General features: G+C 45.2%; 1 protein-coding gene across 2 annotated transcripts; it reads left to right on the top strand.

Moving 5' to 3' along the window:
• Window positions 1-377: 377 nt before the first annotated feature.
• On the top strand, window positions 378-13,011 carry TLR3 (toll like receptor 3). Of its 2 annotated transcripts, none has more exons than XM_066573431.1 (5): window positions 378-506; window positions 4,764-5,221; window positions 5,309-5,500; window positions 7,110-8,938; window positions 12,450-13,011. In XM_066573431.1, the coding sequence occupies exons 1-5, from the start codon at window positions 440-442 to the stop codon at window positions 12,676-12,678; spliced, it is 2,775 nt and encodes a 924-aa protein (XP_066429528.1). In that variant the 5' UTR covers window positions 378-439; the 3' UTR covers window positions 12,679-13,011. The 2 variants fall into 2 exon arrangements, with proteins under 2 accessions (XP_066429528.1, XP_066429529.1); XM_066573432.1 differs by having other exon boundaries at window positions 389-506; window positions 4,757-5,221.
• The last annotated feature ends 8,810 nt before the right edge of the window (window positions 13,012-21,821 follow it).

The raw sequence follows: 21,821 nt of genomic DNA, 5'->3' as shown, positions 1-21,821 counted from the left end.
GTATGCTGTATCTTGCTGCGGACGGCCTCCGTTGAAGTCAATGCAGGCCGTCCGACCCGCAGCCCATACGCCATTAACATTGCATATGGGTACCCATGTCATCGCTAAGTGACGGTGCAGAAAATACAAAGAGTGAAAGAAAAAAACTGTACTGCAATGAAAGTTACTAAAGTTTTGCTTTGTTTTCGGCAGTCATTATGCATCAAAGCAAGAAGAGGAAGAATTCCTAAAGTGAGAGTGATTGTGTTATATAAGAATGGAGCGCTGAACGTACGGAGTCGGAGAAATCTACTGTATAACCACATTGCTGACGGTGGAGTTATGTGCACGAGAATGTAACCACTCCCAGGCGGCAGGCACTGCCCTAATATCAGTCACACAGCAAAACCTCCTCCACCCACACTTTGCAGCAGCTTGGTTGTCTCTGTATCCCTTTGCTATGGGCCTGCATGCTCTGCACAGTAAGAAGAAGTACCTATTAGTTCTCCTGCCCAGAGGAACTGCCAGTAAGTTTCCAATACAAGTTTAAGTGTCCGTAATGATAGAGTAATTATATGTAATGCTACAGTATAGTTGCTTATTAAGCTGGGTTGTTGGTTTACACTTTGTAAGCTTGCTACTTGCATAGAGCTCGCTATGTAATATGTACAATGGCAGATCTCATTATTGCACATAGTATAAATTTGAGATAAGTAATCTAGGTGTTCTCTTGCCTTTAGCACCACGGCCAATATGAAAGTTACGATAATGTAGGAAAAACAGGCTTAGGCCTTAGTCAGACGGGCGTTTTTTGCCGCGATTTGCGGATCGCATGACGGATGCGCATCCGCAAATCGCGTGACCGGTGCGCGCAAGTCGCCCGCAAATCGCCCGAAAATCTGCTCCTAGCCGCGTTTCATTAGAAACGGGCCGGAGCTGTCCAGCGCATTGCATTCAATGGAGACGGCAATACAGCCGTCTCCATTGAAAGCAATGCGCTGCGGGCGAGCCCGGGATGAATTGTCGGTAAGGGCTTAAATATATAAGCCCTTACCTGCAATCCATCCTAAAATGTGTTAAAATAAAAAAAAATTGCATTCTCACTTTCTGCCTGCAGCTCCGGGCAGCCGTCCTGCAGTGGGTGTGAAGGGGGTGTGAGTCAGACCTGCCCCCTGATTGGCTCAGCGCTGAGCCAATCAGAGGCATGCCTCACTCACACCCATTCATGAATTCATGAATGGATGTGAGTCAGACCTGCCCCTGATTGGCTCAGCGCTGAGAGGCAGCAGTCACTCACCCATTCATGAATTCATGAATGGGTGTGTGAGTGAAACCGGCCTCTGATTGGTCAGGCTGTGACCAATCAGAGCAGATCATTCAGCAGGCGGGGATTTTAAAGCCCCGCCGGCTGAATAGTGCCGAGAAGCAGTTCAGGAGAACTGACAGCGGCCGCGGCTGGACTCCGGCTGCAGCGGAAAGGTGAGTATACAATTTTTTTTTATTTTAACGCATTTTAGCATGAATTGCAGGGAAGGGTTTATATATTTAAGCCCTTCCCGACAATTAACCCCGCGCACGCCGGCAGCCCATTGCTTTCAATGGAGCGGCTGTATTGCCGCTCCATTGAATTCAATGGGCAAACATCGTTCTTCTCTTCCACAGCTGTTACAGCTGTGGCAGAGAAGAATGATTTGTCTTCTATATGTTCTCAATGGGGTCGGCGCTGCTGCCGCCGGCCCCATTGAGCGCATATACAGAAGCGAACAGGAATCGCAGATCGCAGATAGGTGCGATCTGCGATTTTTTGTTCTATAATTTTTCGGACGAGCGCATAAAAAGCGCTCATGTGTCCGATACCATTGCGAAGCAATGGTTTTAAAAAATCGCCGGACGCATGCGCATGCGCAAATCGCGGCAAAAAACGCCCGTCTGACTAAGCCCTTACTACATACCAGTGGGCATTGTTATGCAGTTTTCTGCTTGCTGCCAACCGTAGGCATGCTGAGAGTTGTAGTTGCACATCACAAGGTAATATTAATCTTTATTGATGCAGTGCCAACATGTTCTGCACTGCTTTACAAAGGGCCATAGCTGTTCACAGACATTCCTGTGAATAGGAACCATTTACCATTACGTTTCTACACGCTCTGGCGTGTTCGCGCCGCACAGGTCATCTGCGCATGCGCAGACCGGCTGAGCGGCACGAGCACGCCAGAGCGGCCCCATTCAACGGGACAGAAGAGCAGACTGCGCAAGCGCGTCTAATCAAGGGAGAAGAAGGCTTCGGTCGGCGCCATGAAGACGGGGACGCCAACACCGGGGGGGGGGTAAGTATATAACTTCTGTATGGCCAATATTTAATGCACGATGTATATTACAAAGTGCATTTATATGGCCATACAGAAGTGTATAACTTCACTTGCTCTCGCGGGACAACCCCTTTAATAGCTTTGGGTTTGAAGTCATTTAAGAATCTGACATCTGGAATATCTTGATTAAAGGGGTTGTCCCGAGGCAGCAAGTGGGTCTATACACTTCTGTATGGCCATAATAATGCACTTTGTAATGTACATTGTGCATTAATTATGAGCCATACAGAAGTTATAAAAAGTTTTATACTTACCTGCTCCGTTGCTGGCGTCCTCGTCTCCATGGTGCCGACTAATTTTCGCCCTCCGATGGCCAAATTAGCCGCGCTTGCGCAGTCCGGGTCTTCTCCTCTTCTCTATGGGGCTCCGTGTAGCTCCGTGTAGCTCCGCCCCGTCACGTGCCGATTCCAGCCAATCAGGAGGCTGGAATCGGCAATGGACCGCACAGAAGCCCTGCGGTCCATGAAGACAGAGGATCCCGGCGGCCATCTTCAGCAGGTGAGTATGAAGACGCCGGACCGCCGGGATTCAGGTAAGCGCTGTGCGGGTGGTTTTTTTAACCCCTGCATCGGGGTTGTCTCGCGCCGAACGGGGGGGGGGGGGGTTTAAAAAAAAAAAAACCCGTTTCGGCGCGGGACATCTCCTTTAAGTTGCAGAATAAGTTGGCGCTATACAAATAAAGATTATTATTATATTTTGCCGTTTTGGGGTATGAATTACAAATAGGAACCATTATTTTATTTTTGCATATTACTTGTTTTTAGCCTTCTTTTTGTCATCTGAAAAAAATTGTTTGTGTTCCCTGAGAGGAAGTTTGGTATGTTGAAGTCCCTAAAATATGGTCGGAAGACTTAAATCTATGATTAAGGGCCTGTTCACATACATCCTTTCACATATATCCTTCCAAACATCTTTTAGATTTCCTTTATAAAGTGAAAACCATATATTAAGAAATCAGGTAGACAGATCTGCAATAAAAGATGGAACCAGTTCTCTCAGCTTGTTTCGGCTTCGTTCCATTTACATCCATTTTTGATATATTTGTTTTGCCGTCTTTCTTCCTTTCTGGTCCTGCTCATCTAAAAATTAATCCATTAAACGCACAACAAAAACAGAGCTGGGTGGAAACCTTTCCATTCAGTTCTGTCACCTATTGACTGTAATGTAAAAAAAAAAGGAAAGGGTCCTTTTTTGTTCACTTTGTTTTTTTAACGGAAAAAACTGCTGCAGTCTGCGCCAATCTTTTGTTAAAAGTACAGAATGCAGACAGAAGGGAATCAAACTGAGAATAACGGTGGCTCTGAAAATCCGACTGAAATTAATGGGAAGTGAAACTGATCCATTTTTTCCGTCTTGCAACCCCTCCGATAGGACAGCAAAATGCTGATGTTTGCTCCAACACATGCAACTAACCAGCTAAGCAAGCTTGTTTTGCTTGTTTATGTGTGATGCTGATTATCCATTAAGTTGTCAATGACTTTCGGTCACTTTATGGATCAACGTTCCCACGCATTTCTGTCTTTCACCGCTTCTTTCAGTCCTGCGAGTGATATGTTTGCGGTGGCCTAGATTGTATCTATCCATCTTGTTGTCCTGATCTTCTCTTTCCACTTGGTCATGTGTACTGCTATCAATATCTGTAATTATTCTTTACATGTGCTACATGTATTTTCTTGCACAAATATACAGCTTGTGATATAATTTATATACTAGTTGTATATTTGGAGGGTTTGTGTTGTGTTTAACAGGGTGTGGATGACTAATATAGCAGGTGCTGGAACAAGATTGGAGGGGGACAGGTATTGGAGTTCTCACTGACCCTCTAAGTCTGGGTGCGGAAACCCTATGGCCAGAAGCCTGACGCCATGATATGCAGGACAGGAGTGAGGATGGAAACTTACTGCAGCCTCAGTGGCAGATCTGTGGGGATGGCTATGGCGGCACACTATAACATAATTCACCACTCTTTATTCTCCATGTTCATCCCCTTGAAGCAGAATCCGACCCTGCCCGCTTTTCCACAATTCAAATCTGTACGTGAACATTGGGCCTCACTTGTTACACTCTGGAGTCGTAATGAGTGAGTCTCCAATTGTACACCAACACTATCATACAATCTACCTATGGGAATCATTTGCAAAATTTCCTGTTGCTAAATGTAATTGTTGGAAACACTAAAATGTTATTCTCAGTGTTCAAACTTTATTCTTGAATGTGTGAATGCATTATGACTAACAAAAGTTAATGATTCTGTTCTATGCATACGTTGTAATAAAAGTCAGTTAATAAAAGAGGTTGAAAAGTGTCTGAGAAGGATGAACTTGATGGGATGTGTGTTTGTTTTCCATTTTAAGAACTGGTTTACTAAGGTTTTCATGTCTGATACTTTTTTCAATTATATTTTTTAGTTTTTAGACAACAGAAACAAAATGGAACCTGCAAACATACCAACCACTTTTGTGCTGTGGGCCATGTATATTGTAATCGTGGTCCCCATCATGGCTGAAAATCACTGTAAGGTCACATCAGACAAGGCGGACTGTAGTCACTTGGAATTAAATGCTATACCTTCTGACCTCCCATTAACCATTAAAATATTAGACCTTTCTCACAATCGACTGAAGTCACTGCCAGCAGCCAATCTTTCCAGCTATGACAAACTTGAGCATCTGGATGTTGGTTATAATACTCTCCACATTCTTGAAACAGCCTTATGTCAACAATTGCCATTGCTTAAAATACTAAACCTGCAGCACAACGAATTTAGCAAGATTCCCATTAAAGCGTTCCTCTTCTGCGAGGGTCTTGTTGAGTTGGGGATAAATGCTAATGGCATAAAGGAAATTAATGGGAACCCATTTGAAAATCTCCAGGTATGATGCATTACAAGGATCTTAGCCACAGTTTTATAATAAATGTGGACATCAATATGGGTAAACTAACTATATCATTCTTGACAGAGCCTGCGCATTCTTGATGTGTCTCACAACAAAATGACGTCTACAGCTTTAGGAGACAAAAAGCAGCTATCCAACTTGTCTGAGCTGCTGTATTCCCATAATATGATCAAAGAACTGAAGAAAGAAGACTTTATGTTTCTTGGAAACAACTCTGTCCAGAAACTTGATCTTTCATCCAACCCTGTGAAGGAGGTATTGTATGGTATATTACTCTATGTTCAGGGGCAAACAGAACAGTGGGGGGCCATATATATACTACCCCCTTCTGTTGCTGATTAACACTGCCACATACATAACTATTTGGGATTGAAGGACTTTGTGCTGGTTTACTCCGTCTCCTTTTCATGAAGCTTGGCCTTAGAGCCTGTTCACAAGGGCGCATTTCCCGTCCTTGTGCTGTCCGTGTATTTTTCGGACAGGACACGGACCAATTATTGCCAATTATGCGATACACAGGGAAATTTTTCATATAGACTGGTGGCCCATGTAAAAAAGATTGCATCATTTCCTATTCTGGTCCGATTAATGGACCAGAATCGGAAATGCCATGTTTACAACCCACAGATATTAGACAGACTTTTACGTAAATAAATTACAAATAGTTAACAGCAAAATCCAAATGCCTCATTTATGGGGCAATGATGCAAAGTCACACAGGACCAAAATCCATGGATTCAATATGTAGACCATAAGGAGATGTGATAGCATCCAGGGTGCAGTAAATACACTATCTTTAGGGCTCCCACCCACTGGCGATATTTTCTCCACTGCAATGTGATTCTAAAGTTAAAGTCTCGCATCGCAGTGCGAGAAAAAAATTGGCATCACGCCGGGATATCGGCATCACGCCGACATATCGCCAGTCCTTTCAATGGGGCCAGCGGCAGCAGTGCTAGCCCCATTGAAAAGAGATGGAGAATGCCGGGGACTTCTGCCACAGCTGTGACAGCTGTGGCAGAGGATTCCTTCATCCCCACGGTCATGAATGAATAGCTAAGAGCTATGTGTGATTGGCAGTAGCTGCTATTGGCTGAGCCCTCAGCTAATCTGCACAGCCCTTTCAGGACATGCTCTGTGACCTGCGCAGAGGTCATTTTGCAGGCATGGGAGCAGATAGTCACAGCTTATCCCCTATTGTGAATGTTGGATCCTGTGTGATTATTACATATAGATGTTACCTTTCAGTGTAATCCTGCCTGTGATGTTAGTGAGATGATTGCTGAAAAGCTTCCTCTACAGGCAGGAAGGAATAGACTAGTATTAGGCTCTGTGGTCACTGTGAAAAATGCAGGCTTTTAGGTTTTTTTTAAAAATGCAGATTGTGACTGAAGGTTAAAACGAAAATCGCCAAAAGTTCTTTAAAAATATGTTTTACACAAAAATGGGATTTATATAATTGGTAATTTTCTTATAACACATTACCTTAAAAGATCCATGGTTTCTTAGCTCCCACTTCACTTCAGTGGGTTCTAGGCCATACCTACTGCTCTAAAGACCTAAACTTGCAACAGAACAGGCCTGTTTCAGCATTGCAAATTGGAAAACTTTGAGGCACTACTTCAGTCTATTGATCTTAAGATCCCAACTGTAAAGTTATTCTGCAGTTAAGTGTTGTCTTTAATATTCCCGTTCTCCAAATGTACCCACAGTAGTTTAAAAAACTGACACCTTATATTAGTAGGTTCCTTGCATGAAAGGGCTAGTTTGGCTCTCTCTGTCTTCAGAACTCTCTAGATAACTCTCAGGTAATTTTATAACTCCACTTATATACTAAACTATAAAAATATTATATTTTTCATAGATTCAAGAGGACTGTTTTCAACAACTGACAAACCTTCATACACTCACAATGGCCAATATGACACTTGAGTCCAAATTAACGGAGGATCTTTGCTCACAATTGGCCGGCACACAAATTCAAGTTCTTGTTCTGCTTAATTCTCAACTTAAAAAGATACACAATGCAACATTTAAAGGCTTAAACTCTACAAGTCTAATAAGCCTGGATATTTCTAATAACATGTTGTCAGAGATTGACAATAATTCATTTATCTATTTGCATCATTTGAGAAATCTAAACTTGGAAGAAAATCAAGTCAGTCATCTAACGTCCAGAGCTTTTTACGGTTTATCAAACTTGATACACTTGAATTTAAAAAAGTTTTTTAGCAGTACAAAGAACCCCAAAATTGATGACTTATCATTCCAGTGGCTTCAACACCTGCAATACTTAAACATGGAACAGAATAAAAAAATTGAGCTTTCTGAATATACTTTCACTGGTCTGATAAGCTTAACGAATTTGAGTCTCAGTGGATGCACGTTTCCAACTATTACAAGTAAAACATTTTCTTCTCTTTCAAACTCATCCTTAATATCACTGAATCTGACAAAGACAGATATAACTAAGGTGGAATCTAGAGCTTTTTATGGCTTAGAACACCTGGAAGTTCTTGATTTAGGCATTAACCAGATTGATCAGGACCTTACTGGCAAGGAATTTGAAGGTCTTCACAGTATTAGACAGATATATCTTTCATATAACAAACATCTGAATCTTGCAAGTAATTCATTTTGTAATATAACAACCCTTGAAAAGCTGAACCTCAGGAAGACAGCATTGACATTGGGAAGCAATTCTCCTTTTAACTGTTTAATCAACCTAATCTATCTAGATCTTGGTAACAACAATATTGCTAACCTGGAAGAAGATATTTTTAGTGGTCTTCATAAATTAAGAATTCTAAGTTTACAACACAATAACCTCGCTCGATTATGGAAAAAGGCTAATCCTGGTGGCCCTGTATTGTTTCTAAAAGGGCTGCAGAATCTAGAGATACTTGACTTATTCTCCAATGGCTTTGATGAAATACCAGCTGAAGCTTTTAAGGGGCTTTCAAATTTAACCATCTTGAACTTGGGGGAAAATAATGTTTATATATTGCCGCCATCTCTATTAGAAGCTCAAGGCTCACTAACTGAACTGGACCTACATAAAAATCTAATAACATCCGTTGAGGAAAGTATTTTCAAAAATGTTTTTAGTAAGCTTAAAAATTTAAGTATGGGTAATAATCCATTTGATTGCACATGCGAAAGCATAGCTTGGTTTGCAGATTGGCTTAATACAACAAATACAAGTGTCCCAGGTCGAGACTTACAGTATATCTGCAATACACCTAATAATTACCATGGGGTTTTGGTCGAGAAATTTGATAATTTGCCCTGCAAAGACCATGCTCCTTTCAAGGCATTATTTATTCTCAGCTTTACTATTACAACTTCTCTGATGGTTTTGGTTTTGCTGCTGCACTTCCAAGGCTGGAGAATAAAGTTTTTTTGGAGTGTTTTGGAAAACAAAATACTTGGCTTTAAAGAAATTGATCCAGGGGACCAAAACTTTGAATATGATGCTTATATCATTCATGCAAAGGAAGACATGCCTTGGATTGATTGTTATCTGCTTCCTCTTGAAGAAGACGAGAAAAGCAATTTTACATTTTGTTATGAGGCAAGAGATTTTGAAGGTGGAGTATCACCTCTACAGCTTATTGTCAACAGCATCAAAAAAAGCAGAAAGATCATTTTTGTTATAACACATAATTTCCTTAATGATCAGTGGTGTAAAAGGTAAGTGCGTTATAATATACAGAAATTCTTTTATATACATATTTTGTTCATCTTGATAGGCTGGGCGAAAAAATTGTCACGATTTTCACAAAATTGAATCGGGTTACTCTGAACTGATTTTAGCAAAAATCGCTGCAAAATCGAATTTCCCATAATGCCAGCAGGGGTCAGTGTGAAGCTAATCAGCAGACGGATGCCTTGCTAATGTCACCAAATATGTTCACCATTTTTCATATGGGCAGCAGTTTCATTGGACGCCTGCATCACATGACCTGGCCATATATAACATAGGCATAGTGTAACCACCAGACATTTTACAGTTGAGCACAGGACAGAGAAGCTGCATTACGTGTATATACCTATATAGGGGCAAATATTTTACAGAGGATATAATGCTTAGGGGGGTGAAAGCTTGTATACTGGTGTTATTGCAGGGAACAGAGAAAGAAGCTACATCATGTTTATATGCCTATGGAACACGTGGTCTGTTAATAGGGACAGATAGTCTACAGAGGATATATTGCTAAGGGGTGTGAAAGCTCGTATACCAGCAGAGAACTTAAATGGAGTTCTATTAGAGGGAGTAGAGAAAGTTGCTGCATCACGTTTATATGCCAATACATGGGAGAGGGTATATTTCTGCTTCTGTTAACATATATAGCAGCAAAGCAGACAGACAAAAAAAATATCGTTTGGTGTGAATATTGCAGTTTTCTGGCCTCCTACATTGTTAAAGTCACCGCTACGAATTATTTACAGACCTAGCAGTAGCTTTTGGGGAATTCAATTATGTTGCGCCAAACAGGGACAGCTCGTAAAAATACAAGCCATACCTTATCACAACCTTCTTTTCTATCTCTTAATATACCTCCACATCGGTACAGATATCTGTAGGTGACAAAATCCGACCCCCTTACAGTAATGTGCGTGGTAAACACCAAAATGCTGTCTTAAAACTCATATGTCTAGTGGACAGTAGAGCTTTTGACAGCTCTACTGGCCCAGGCTGATACATGGCAGACCCTGCTAAATCTGAAGCAAGGCAAGTTCGTGTGTGACAATCGGGCCAACCTGCTGGCAGCCCTTGGCTTTGAAATCTCACACATGTACCTTGCCTGGCCCATGTAATGAACCTGGTAGGGCAGTGCTTCCTAAAATATTGGTATATTCAGGGATACCAATCTCCCAACTGTCTGGCTAGTCTGCCATTACTTACCACCGCTGGAAAGAGTGGCTTTGGGCAAGAAAATGGGGTGTCTTCCAAAAACATTTCTCCACCGATGGGAGAAACATAGAGGAGGAAGAGGAGGGGGATAATATAGGACCAGAGGTAGGGAAGGAACTACACAATGTTCCTTCCATCTATCACTAACTGCAGCTATTCTACATGGATGACAATCTTGGATCTGAGGAATGTGGGCCATTGCCCTTAGGCATTTTAAGACATATGAGTGCTTTTATGCTGCAGTGCTTGCAGAAGGACCGTCATACAGCCTACATCAGATCATTACTGGGTAGCCACCCCCCTTGTTTTCCGCTACAAAGTCAAATTGACAAATCTCATTCCCGCAATGGAAAGGGAGATGAAAATGTGGTACTATCAGGACAGACCATTAAGCAGTTTAGATCAAAGTATGTCCCCCATGGCCGCAGCGATGCATCTGCAATGGATTGCAGCTCTACAGTTCGTGACTGACAAGCAGGAAGCTGCATCAGCAGCACTATTAGTGGCAGGGGAAGTCTAACAGAGGTGTGGCATAGTTTTTTCAGCCCGTTGCAGCCTTCAGCTAAAGCACACGATTGGACTGACAGTCACAGGCAGCGCTTATCCGTGATAGTCAAAGAGCATGTCAGCTCCCACATATATGTACTTAGACATGGTTTTGTCCCCTTTGACTTCTGGGTATCTAAGCTGGACAAGTGATCAGAGTGTGCACAACATGCTTTAGAGGTGCTTGCCTGCCGCACTTCCAGTGTGCTATCAGAAAAGGTGTTCAACACAGATGGGGGTGTAATACTTGATAGACACATTGCCTGTCCACAGACAATGTGGATCACCTGACATTTATAAAAATGAACAAAGCGTGGATTTCACCAGACTTCTGCACATCTGTACTGACTTCTGCACTTCTGGCCACAAGCACAGTTTAAATGTCCACTCACTCTCCGCTATGGGGATATCCCTCAGGATTTCTGATAGGTCTATTTTTGTACATGCTTGTATTATTCATAAAATAATTCTGGAGTATCTCTTCTTAGAACTCGGCATTGTGCTGTTCCTCTGTTATTCCTATTAGAAATTTATGAATAAATTGACAAGCAGGTATTACCAATTGGTGGTGTGTCCCTCCACATTCTTACACTGAACAGTCAGTGCTTCCAGTGTCAGCCTATGTAGAGCACACCCCATTGGCAAATGGAATGGTAGCACAGTTGACAATTAATAGCAGAAATAGTAGAGGATGTATATAAGTCAGATTAAAAGATGATCCAAAGTCTTTTGTTTCATGAGGATACAAGTATTTGCTAAAACAGATCTGTCAGCAGCGGTGATAGGAAGATAAAGCCAAAAGAACTGGTGGTTTGGCACAACACTCCAAATATAGATGAATATTAAAGAGATAAAGCAGTGTGAAATTTCTCCTTTATTAAATGATGTGCGTAGTCAATATGGGAAAATGCATTTCGGGGTCACACTCCTTCATCAGTTCAGCTGGTTAAAATATACAGACAGTTGGAGACCTAAGGATGGCAAGCTCCCAAATGTCAAGGGGATTCCCAAAAAAACTGTATGGAGCAGGACAAGCCCCTTGCTAAATGTCAAGGGGAATCTTTGGGATTCTCCTTGACATTTGGGAACTCACCATCCTTAGATCTTCTAATGTCTGTATATTTTAACCAGTCAAACTGATTAATGGGTATCACAATCATTCAGCTTTGCTCCACCTTTTGTTTTTTTTCTCTCCATTTTTGCATTTCAGCAGTGGTGATAGGTCCTCTTCAAGTAAAGCCCTCCTCTGCTGTCGCTAAGGTGGAAGTTGATGGACATACAAGGGAGTTAACGTTTTTTCCGTATTAAGCCCATAAATTTTGGACGGTGGCCTTGATTACAATTTGATTGTACTACCTCAGTTAAGACATGAGAGGTAGAGTTTAGAAAGCTGACTTGGGACAGAATGGAGGGATATGGTTTTGGGGTGGGAAGACTGATGAAGTCACTATCCGTATCAGATTCCAGTCTTTGCTGACTTAACAGTAAAACACCTTCTCCTCCTCTGAAGAGAATGGAGGACTACATAATACAAAATAAATTAATATAAACTGAGTATAAAAATGTATTCACCAGTAATATATCTAATTTTAAATCAGCTGAAATATTTGGTCATAGCGTGACTACAATTTCATTAAAGCTAACAACACAAGTTTCCATTGTTTGATGGTAATCTATGGTAATGGCAGTATACTATATGCCTTCATTTCTAAATAAAATGTATTGTTTTGTTTCCATAAGATTCAAGATTCAACACGCTCTCCAGCAAGCTATTGAGCAGAGCCGGGACTCCATCGTACTTTTATTCCTGGAAGACATTCCGGATTATAAACTAAATTACAGCATACATCTGAGAAGAGGAATGTTCAAGTCTCGATGCATTCTAGAATGGCCTGTTCAGAAGGAGAGGATTAAGGCTTTCCAGGAAAAACTAAAGACTGCTCTAGGATCATCAAGTGTAGTAAACTAAATGTGAACTACTGTATAGACTCCTAGATATGTCTGTCCAGCAAGGTACTGAGAAGAGTCAAGAGCTCACAATCCATATAGGGATAGTCAAGATGCAACACATTCCAAAATGTCTTGTTCAAAAGGAGTTGAAAAGCCTACACAATGCTTTGTACCAGTTAATGTAGTTAAACACATATGGAACATTTAGAGATAAATATTAGTTATTATTTATCAATGTTTTTGCTAAAAAGGAACTTGAAGAAAACCAAAAACATAAAATGTTTTTTTTTTCCATATTTATATATAGTATCTCTTTTTCATTTTTCATGCTCTCTTGGATAAACATTAGGGATGAGCGAACGTGTCCGTTACGGACACATCCGCACCCGGACACCGGCTTTGCCGAACACTGCAGTGTTCGCGCGTAAGTGTCCGGGTGCCGCCGGGGGGCGGGGAGATGCGCGGCGGCGTGGGCGGCAGTAGCGGGGAACAGGGGGGAGCCCTCTCTCTCTCCCTCTCCCCCCCACTCCCCGCCGCACCCCCCCGCGCTGCCACGGCAGCCCCCGAACTTTTTCGCCCGAACACTGAAGTGTTTGCAAAGTTCGGTGTTCGGGCGAAAAAGGGGCGGAGCCGAACGTGTTCGCTCATCTCTAATAAACATACATTTAACATTAAATTCTCAACCCTTGTCTTTACTTCAATTACTTATCACTAAACCGACAATAGGGGTAGACAATTGCCAGTTGACCCCTTCCTGCACTATCATCTGTCTCCAGATGATGTAGTCATATAGTGAAAAAAATACACAAAGAAGACAAGGAGAGGAATATAAGAACTGTTTATATTCAGAATGACAGACATGATGATGCTGCAGCTAGTAATACTGTGTGAGATCTGCTCCTCAGGAAAGTACTATTCACCAATTATACCTGATCAGGATCAGTTGAATACCTACTGTATTTGCCAGCTCCTGTGTGTCTTGCGGAGCGACACCACACCTCCAGCACAGGTCGATTCTGGTCCTTGGTGTAGCTGCAGGTCCATTTCACAATTGCTATGGATAATATCACATGTGATTTGACTGCCATGCCCCTAGATCTGAGATAATTGCTTGTGATGATGTCATCCCCCGTTCTAGGAATTTAAGAGTATTTTTTTTTATATGGGGCATGCATGCTAAACTTTGTCATGTTCCTCAAACAATTCCTGAGCCTTTTTGCAATATAGCATTTCACATATTCCTGCTGAAAGAGACTTCTGTCAAGAACGGGTGAACAATAATGTTTAGTTAGATAGTACATGTTAAAGTAACAGCCACATGAATGCCATGACCCAGAGTTTCTCAGCAAACTATTGCCAAGGCTATTACACTGCTGTTTTGTCCTCTTCCCATAGTATTCCCATCCTCAGTTAAACAACATGCATGCGTCTAGCTGCTACATGCTGGAAAATAGTCCTTTTACACTAGACGACCAGTCGGGTACAGATGCCTGATAGGTTGTCCCAGCAATAATCGTTCCTGTGCTCCCGCATGCAGAATCCGATTCGTCCGTGGACATGAGGCATTAATGTGTTTCAATGTAGCTATTCTCTCCTGAAGACTTTGCACCTTTTCCTCCAATAGAGACACAAGCCTGCATTTTTGGCAGGTGAAGTTTGGCTTTTACTCTGGTAGGTCTGTAAAAATATAGCATACGTTGCAGTTCAACATATGGCTACTCTCCTCTTCCATGTTGCACAGTCAGTTGACGTCCGCTTCCAAACTTATAATAGTCAACAATTCTTGAAGTGATATCGAAGAGAGATGAGCGAGCACCAAAATGCTCGGGTGCTCGTTACTTGGGACGAAATTATCGCGATGCTCGAGGGTTCGTTACGAGTAACGAACCCCATTGAAGTCAATGGGCGACTCGAGCATTTTTGTATATCGCCGATGCTCGCTAAGGTTTCCATTTGTGAAAATCTGGGCAATTCAAGAAAGTGATGGGAACGACACAGCAACGGATAGGGCAGGCGAGGGGCTACATGCTGGGCTGCATCTCAAGTTCCCAGGTCCCACTATTAAACCACAATACCGGCAAGAGTGGGCCCCCCCCTCCCAACAACTTTTACTTCTGAAAAGCCCTCATCAGCAATGCATACCTTAGCTAAGCACCACACTACCTCCAACAAAGCACAATCACTGCCTGCATGACACTCTGCTGCCATTTCTCCTGGGTTACATGCTGCCAACCCCCCCCCCCCCCCCCGCACAACGCAGTGTCCACAGCGCACACCAAAGTGTCCCTGCGCAGCCTTCAGCTGCCCTCATGCCACACCACCCTCATGTCTATTTATAAGTGCGTCTGCCATGAGGAGGAACCGCAGGCACACACTGCAGAGGGTTGACACGGCTAGGCAGCGACCCTCTTTAAAAGGGGCGGGGCGATAGCCCACAATGCTGTACAGAAGCAATGAGAAATATAATCCTGTGCCACCGCCATCAGGAGCAGCACACGTGGGCATAGCAATGGGGAACCTATGTGCCACACACTATTCATTCTGTCAAGGTGTCTGCATGCCCCAGTCAGACCGCGGTTTTTTATAAATAGTCACAGGCAGGTACAACTCCGCAATGGGAATTCCGTGTGCACCCACAGCATGGGTGGCTCCCTGGAACCCACCGGCGGTACATAAATATATCCCATTGCATTGCCCATCACAGCTGAGGTAATGTCATGTTAAATGCAGGTGGCCTTCGGCCCACACTGCATGCCCCAGTCAGACTGGGGTTCTTTAGAAGTGGACACATGCAGTTACAACTTCGTGTGGACCGACAGCATGGGTGGGTGCCAGGAAGCCACCGGCGGTACATAAATATATCCCATTGCAGTGCCCATCACAGCTGAGGTAACGTCCGATTAAATGCAGGTGGGCTTCGGCCCACACTGCATGCCCCAGTCAGACTGGGGTTCTTTAGAAGTAGACACATGCAGGTACAACTCTCTGTGGACCCACAGCATGGGTGGCTCCCTGGAACCCACCGGCGGTACATAAATATATCCCATTGCAGTGCCCAGCACAGCTGATATAACGTCAGCTTTAATGCAGGTGGGCAAAAAATTAATTGGATTACACTGTAGGCGAGGGCCCCAAAAAATTGGTGTACCAACAGTACTAATGTACGTCAGAAAAATTGCCCATGCCCAACCAAGAGGGCAGGTGAAACCCATTAATCGCTTTGGTTAATGTGGCTTAATTTGTAACTAGGCCTGGAGGCAGCCCAGTTAAAATAAAAATTGGTTCAGGTGAAAGTTTCAACGCTTTAATGAGCATTGAAACGTATAAAAATTGTTTACAAAAATTATATGACTGAGCCTTGTGGGCCTAAGAAAAATTGCCCGTTCGGCGTGATTACGTCAGGTTTCAGGAGGAGGAGCAGGAGGAGGAGGATGAATATTATACACAGATTGATGAAGCTAAAAGGTCCACGTTTTTGATGGTGATAGAGAACAATGCTTCCATCCGCGGGTGCAGCCTACGTATTGTTTAGGTATCGCTGCTGTCCGCTGGTGGAGAAGAGAAGTCTGGGGAAATCCAGGCTTTGTTCATCTTGATGAGTGTAAGCCTGTCGGCACTGTCGGTTGACAGGCGGGTACGCTTATCTGTGATGATTCCCCCAGTCGCACTAAACACCCTCTCTGACAAGACGCTAGCCGCAGGACAAGCAAGCACCTCCAGGGCATACAGCGCGAGTTCAGGCCACGTGTTCAGCTTCGACACCCAGTAGTTGTAGGGGGCAGAGGCGTCACGGAGGACGGTCGTGTGATCGGCTACGTACTCCCTCACCATCCTTTTACAGTGCTCCCGCCGACTCAGCCTTGACTGGGGAGCGGTGACACAGTCTTGCTGGGGAGCCAGAAAGCTGTCAAAGGCCTTAGAGAGTGTTTCCCTGCCTGTGCTGTACATGCTGCCTGATCTTTGCGCCTCCCCTGCTACCTGGCCCTCGGAACTGCGCCTTCGGCCACTAGAGCTGTCGGATGGGAATTTTACCATCAGTTTGTCCGCCAGGGTCCTGTGGTATAGCATCACTCTCGAACCCCTTTCCTCTTCAGGTATGAGAGTGGAAAGGTTCTCCTTATACCATGGGTCGAGCAGTGTGTACACCCAGTAATCCGTAGTGGCCAGAATGCGTGTAACGCGAGGGTCACGAGAAAGGCATCCTAACATGAAGTCAGCCATGTGTGCCAGGGTACCTGTATGCAACACATGGCTGTCCGCACTAGGAAGATCACTTTCAGGATCCTCCTCCTCCTCCTCAGGCCATACACGCTGAAAGGATGACAGGCAAGCAGCATGGGTACCCTCAGCATTGGGTCAAGCTGTCTCTTCCCCCTCCTCCTCATCCTCCTCATGCTCCTCCTCCTCAACGTGCTGAGATATAGACAGGAGGGTGCTCTGACTATCCAGCGACATACTGTCTTCCCCCGCCTCTGTTTCCGAGGCGCATCTGCCTTTATGCTTTGCAGGGAACTTCTCAAGAGGCATAGCAGAGGAATGGTGACGCTAATGATTGCAGCATCGCCGCTCACCATCTGGGTAGACTCCTCAAAGTTTCCAAGGACCTGGCAGATGTCTGCCAACCAGGCCCACTCTTCTGTAAAGAATTGAGGAGGCTGACTCCCACTGCGCCGCCCATGTTGGAGTTGGTATTCCACTATAGCTCTACGCTACTCATAGAGCCTGGCCAACATGTGGAGCATAGAGTTCCACCGTGTGGGCACGTCGCACAGCAGTCGGTGCACTGGCAGATGAAACCGATGTTGCAGGGTGCGCAGGGTGGCAGCGTCCGTGTGGGACTTGCGGAAATGTGCGCAGAGCCGGCACACCTTTCCGAGCAGGTCTGACAAGCGTGGGTAGCTTTTCAGAAAGCGCTGAACCACCAAATTAAAGACGTGGGCCAGGCATGGCACGTGCGTGAGGCTGCCAAGCTGCAGAGCCGCCACCAGGTTACGGCCGTTGTCACACACGACCATGCCCGGTTGGAGGCTCAGTGGCGCAAGCCAGCGGTCGGTCTGCTCTGTCAGACCCTGCAGCAGTTCGTGGGCCGTGTGCCTCTTCTCTCCTAAGCTGAGTAGTTTCAGCACGGCCTGCTGACGCTTGCCCACCGCCGTGCTGCCACGCCGCACGACACCGACTGCTGGCGACGTGCTGCTGCTGACACATCTTGATTGCGAGACAGAGGTTGCATAGGAGGAGGAGGGTGGTTTAGTGGAGGAAGCATACACCGCCGCAGATACCACCACCGAGCTGGGGCCCGCAATTCTGGGGGTGGGTAAGACGTGAGCGGTCCCAGGCTCTGACTCTGTCCCAGCCTCCACTAAATTCACCCAATGTGCCATCAGGGAGATATAGTGGCCCTGCCCGCCTGTGCTTGTCCACGTGTCCGTTGTTAAGTGGACCTTGGCAGTAACCGCGTTGGTGAGGGCGCGTACAATGTTGCGGGAGACGTGGTCGTGCAGGGCTGGGACGGCACATCGGGAAAAGTAGTGGCGACTGGGAACTGAGAAGCGCGGGGCCGCCGCCGCCATCGTACCTTTGTAAGCCTCCATTTCCACAACCCTATACGGCAGCATCTCCAGGCTGATAAATTTGGCTATGTGCACGTTTATCGCTTGAGCGTGCGGGTGCATGGCGGCGTATTTGCGCTTGCGCTCCAACACTTGCGCTAGCGACGGCTGGACGGTGCGCTGAGAGACATTGGTGGATGGGGCCGAGCACAGCAGAGGTGAGGGTGTGGGTGCAGGCCAGGAGACGGTAGTGCCTGTGTCCTGAGAGGGGGGTTGAATCTCAGTGGCAGGTTGGGGCACAGGGGGAGAGGCAGCGGTGCAAACCGGAGGCGGTGAACGGCCTTCGTCCCACCTTGTGGGGTGCTTGGCCATCATATGTCTGCGCATGCTGGTGGTGGTGAGGCTGGTGGTGGTGGCTCCCCGGCTGATCTTGGCGCGACAAAGGTTGCACACCACTGTTCGTCGGTCGTCTGCACTCTCAGTGAAAAACTGCCAGACCTTTGAGCACCTCGGCCTCTGCAGGGTGGCATGGCACGAGGGGGCGCTTTGGGAAACAGTTGGTGGATTATTCGGTCTGGCCCTGCCTCTACCCCTGGCCACCGCACTGCCTCTTCCAACCTGCCCTGCTGCTGCACTTGCCTCCCCCTCTGAAGACCTGTCCTCAGTAGGTGTAGCAAACCAGGTGGGGTCAGTCACCTCATCGTCCTGCTGCTCTTCCTCCGAATCCTCTGTGCGCTCCTCCCTCGGACTTACTCCAATGACTACTACCTGAGTGATAGACAACTGTGTCTCATCGTCATCGTCCTGCTCACCCACTGAAAGCTCTTGAGACAGTTGCCAGAAGTCCCCAGCCTCATCCCCCGGACCCCGGGAACTTTCCAAAGGTTGGGCATCGGTCACGACAAACTCCTCCGGTGGGAGAGGAACCATTGCTGCCCATTCTGGGCAGGGGCCCGGGAACAGTTCCTGGGAGTCTGCCTGCTCCTCAGAATGTGTCATTGTAATGGAGTGAGGAGGCTGGGAGGAAGGAGGAGCAGCAGCCAGAGGATTCAGAGTTGCAGCAGTGGACGGCGCAGAACTCTGGGTGGTCGATAGATTGCTGGATGCACTTTCTGCCATCCATGACAGGACCTGCTCACACTGCTCATTTTCTAATAAAGGTCTACCGCGTGGACCCATTAATTGTGAGATGAATGTGGGGACGCCAGAAACGTGCCTCTCTCCTAATCCCGCAGCAGTCGGCTGCGATACACCTGGATCAGGAGCTCGGCCTGTGCCCACACCCTGACTTGGGCCTCCGCGTCCTCGCCCGCGTCCACGTCCTCTAGGCTTACCCCTACCCCTCAGCATGCTGTATTACCAGTAGTGCAGAAACAGAACGCTGTAATTAAATGTGCCGCTTATTGGCCTGTGGTTGGAGGCTGACTTTCCTTACGGAACGCACAGCAGAGCCAGGAAACAATTTTGCGCACGCCTGTAGTGAGACGTAGGTGTGTATGACTGAGCTAGTGGAATTCACAGTGCAGAAGCAGTCAAGTGGCCAAAGGCCAGTAGTAGGCCTTAAGTATTTTGCTTCTATTTTTTTTAAATGCTGAGCTGATACAGCAAACAGATACTGTAGGCAGCGTATAATATTATGTATACTGTTTCCCTCTGGCGGTATGACGGCGATCATGTAACAGAGACAGCAGATCCAGGAAACAATTTTGCGCAAGCCTGCTGTAACGCTTAGCTGCGTATTAATTAGGACTACTACCCCCAGCAGATAGATACTGTAGGCAGCGTATAATATTATGTATACTGTTTCTCTCTGGCGGGATGACGGCGATCAATTTTTTGGAAAAAGCCCACTGCCTATATAGCCTGAATATCTTTTTCCCTGCCTCACCAGTACTGGCCCTATACTCTGTACAATGACTGCAGACTGCGGACGCAATGCTCTGCACGGCCGATATACAAAAAAATAAAATTGTGCAACACTGCTAAAAGCAGCCTCAACAGTACTGCACACGGTCAGATGTGGCCCTAAGAAGGACCGTTGGGGTTCTTGAAGCCTAAAATAACTCCTAACGCTCTCCCTATAGCAGCTCCGGCACCAGCAGCACTTTCCCTGATCTCTGTCAGAATGCATCTGTGGCGAGCCGCGGGAGGGGCCGATTTATATACTCGGGTGACACCTGATCTCGCCAGCCACTCACTGCAGGGGGGTGGTATAGGGCTTGAACGTCGCAGGGGGAAGTTGTAATGCCTTCCCTGTCTTTCTATTGGCCAGAAAAGCGCACTAACGTCTCACAGATGAAAGTGAAAGTAACTCGAACATCGCGTGGTACTCGCCTCTAGTAACGAGCATCTCGAACACGCTAATACTCAAACGAGTATCAAGCTCAGACGAGTACGTTCGCTCATCTCTAATATCGAACCTATAAAACATTACTAAGTTTAAGTCCTTGCTTTACCACCATCAGTCTTCAGATTTTTTTTTTCTCTTTACTTCATATATTTGATTACAGATAATCTGAAATGACACTGGTCTTAATTACTAGCGAGTTAATATATGATGGCTTTCTAATTAGAGTGAATAGATTAACCTTTAAGTGATACCTGCAGCTCATATTACCTTTTTTCTTGGTGGCCTTTTCTTGCTGTGTTTCTTCTACAGTGGGTTCACATGTTATATCCAGTGTGACGGCATGATGTACTGCTCAGTGAACCATCCCTATACAGATACAGACATATCACATGGCTTTTGGATAATCAACATAAAATGGTAGAGCTGGAAGCGACCTCCAGGGTCATCGGGTCCAACCCCCTGCTCATTTTGAGAAATTGTCAGATGTGGATGCCATTGCTCATAGATTGTTAACAGAGAAGTTGATATAAATGAGTAAACACTGCTGCTGTTTTGTTAAAGGGAAGAAGGTTTGGAAGAGCAATTGAAACACTTTATGCCAAGTTATAAACTTGTGAGATGAGTTTTTAGGCTGAATTTGGCACGGCTGGGTATCAGTGGATGGCATTAAAGGCTTCTTTACCTGGAAAAACTTTTCAAACCACTAATGAACAATTGGTGGTTTGAAGAGTAGCCAGGATCTGATGGGCAAGAGGATGCAGGGCAAGGAGCGTTAGGCAAGGACAATATGTTGGCATAGCCTGTGACATACGTCATACAGTCAAAGAGCACAATGACACCCTGACAGCGTCCCATGTAATGTAAGTGAATGCATTCACATTGTAACTCGCACAACCCAACAGTTGTATATATCTACATTTTGCTGTGAGCGGCATGTACACTTAATGACTGTGCCACCGATAATGCCGATGAAGATTAATATTAAAGGGATCTTCCCATTGACTTAAATGCCCTTTAAAAAGCTGCAATGTAGAAACTAAAGAACTTTGTAATGTGCACCTCTTACAAACACTGCACCATTCTTGAGCTATGAAATTACCTTCAGCCCATGTATCAAAAGCAGGAATTAGGATGCTCATCAGGTTTTCATCCTGCTGTAGTCCTGTTTGAAGGTCATGTATGCGCATTGGAACTCTCTTTTACTCTTCTGAATATCGCACTCCTCCAGCTTCACACATGCTCAGATCTCAGCTTTATGTGTTG

This window comes from Eleutherodactylus coqui, chromosome 7 (assembly GCF_035609145.1).
Source record: "Eleutherodactylus coqui strain aEleCoq1 chromosome 7, aEleCoq1.hap1, whole genome shotgun sequence".
Classification (NCBI taxonomy): domain Eukaryota; kingdom Metazoa; phylum Chordata; class Amphibia; order Anura; family Eleutherodactylidae; genus Eleutherodactylus; species Eleutherodactylus coqui.
The sequence above is the reverse complement of the archived record's forward strand: the minus strand, read 5'-3'. Positions and strand labels throughout refer to the sequence as shown.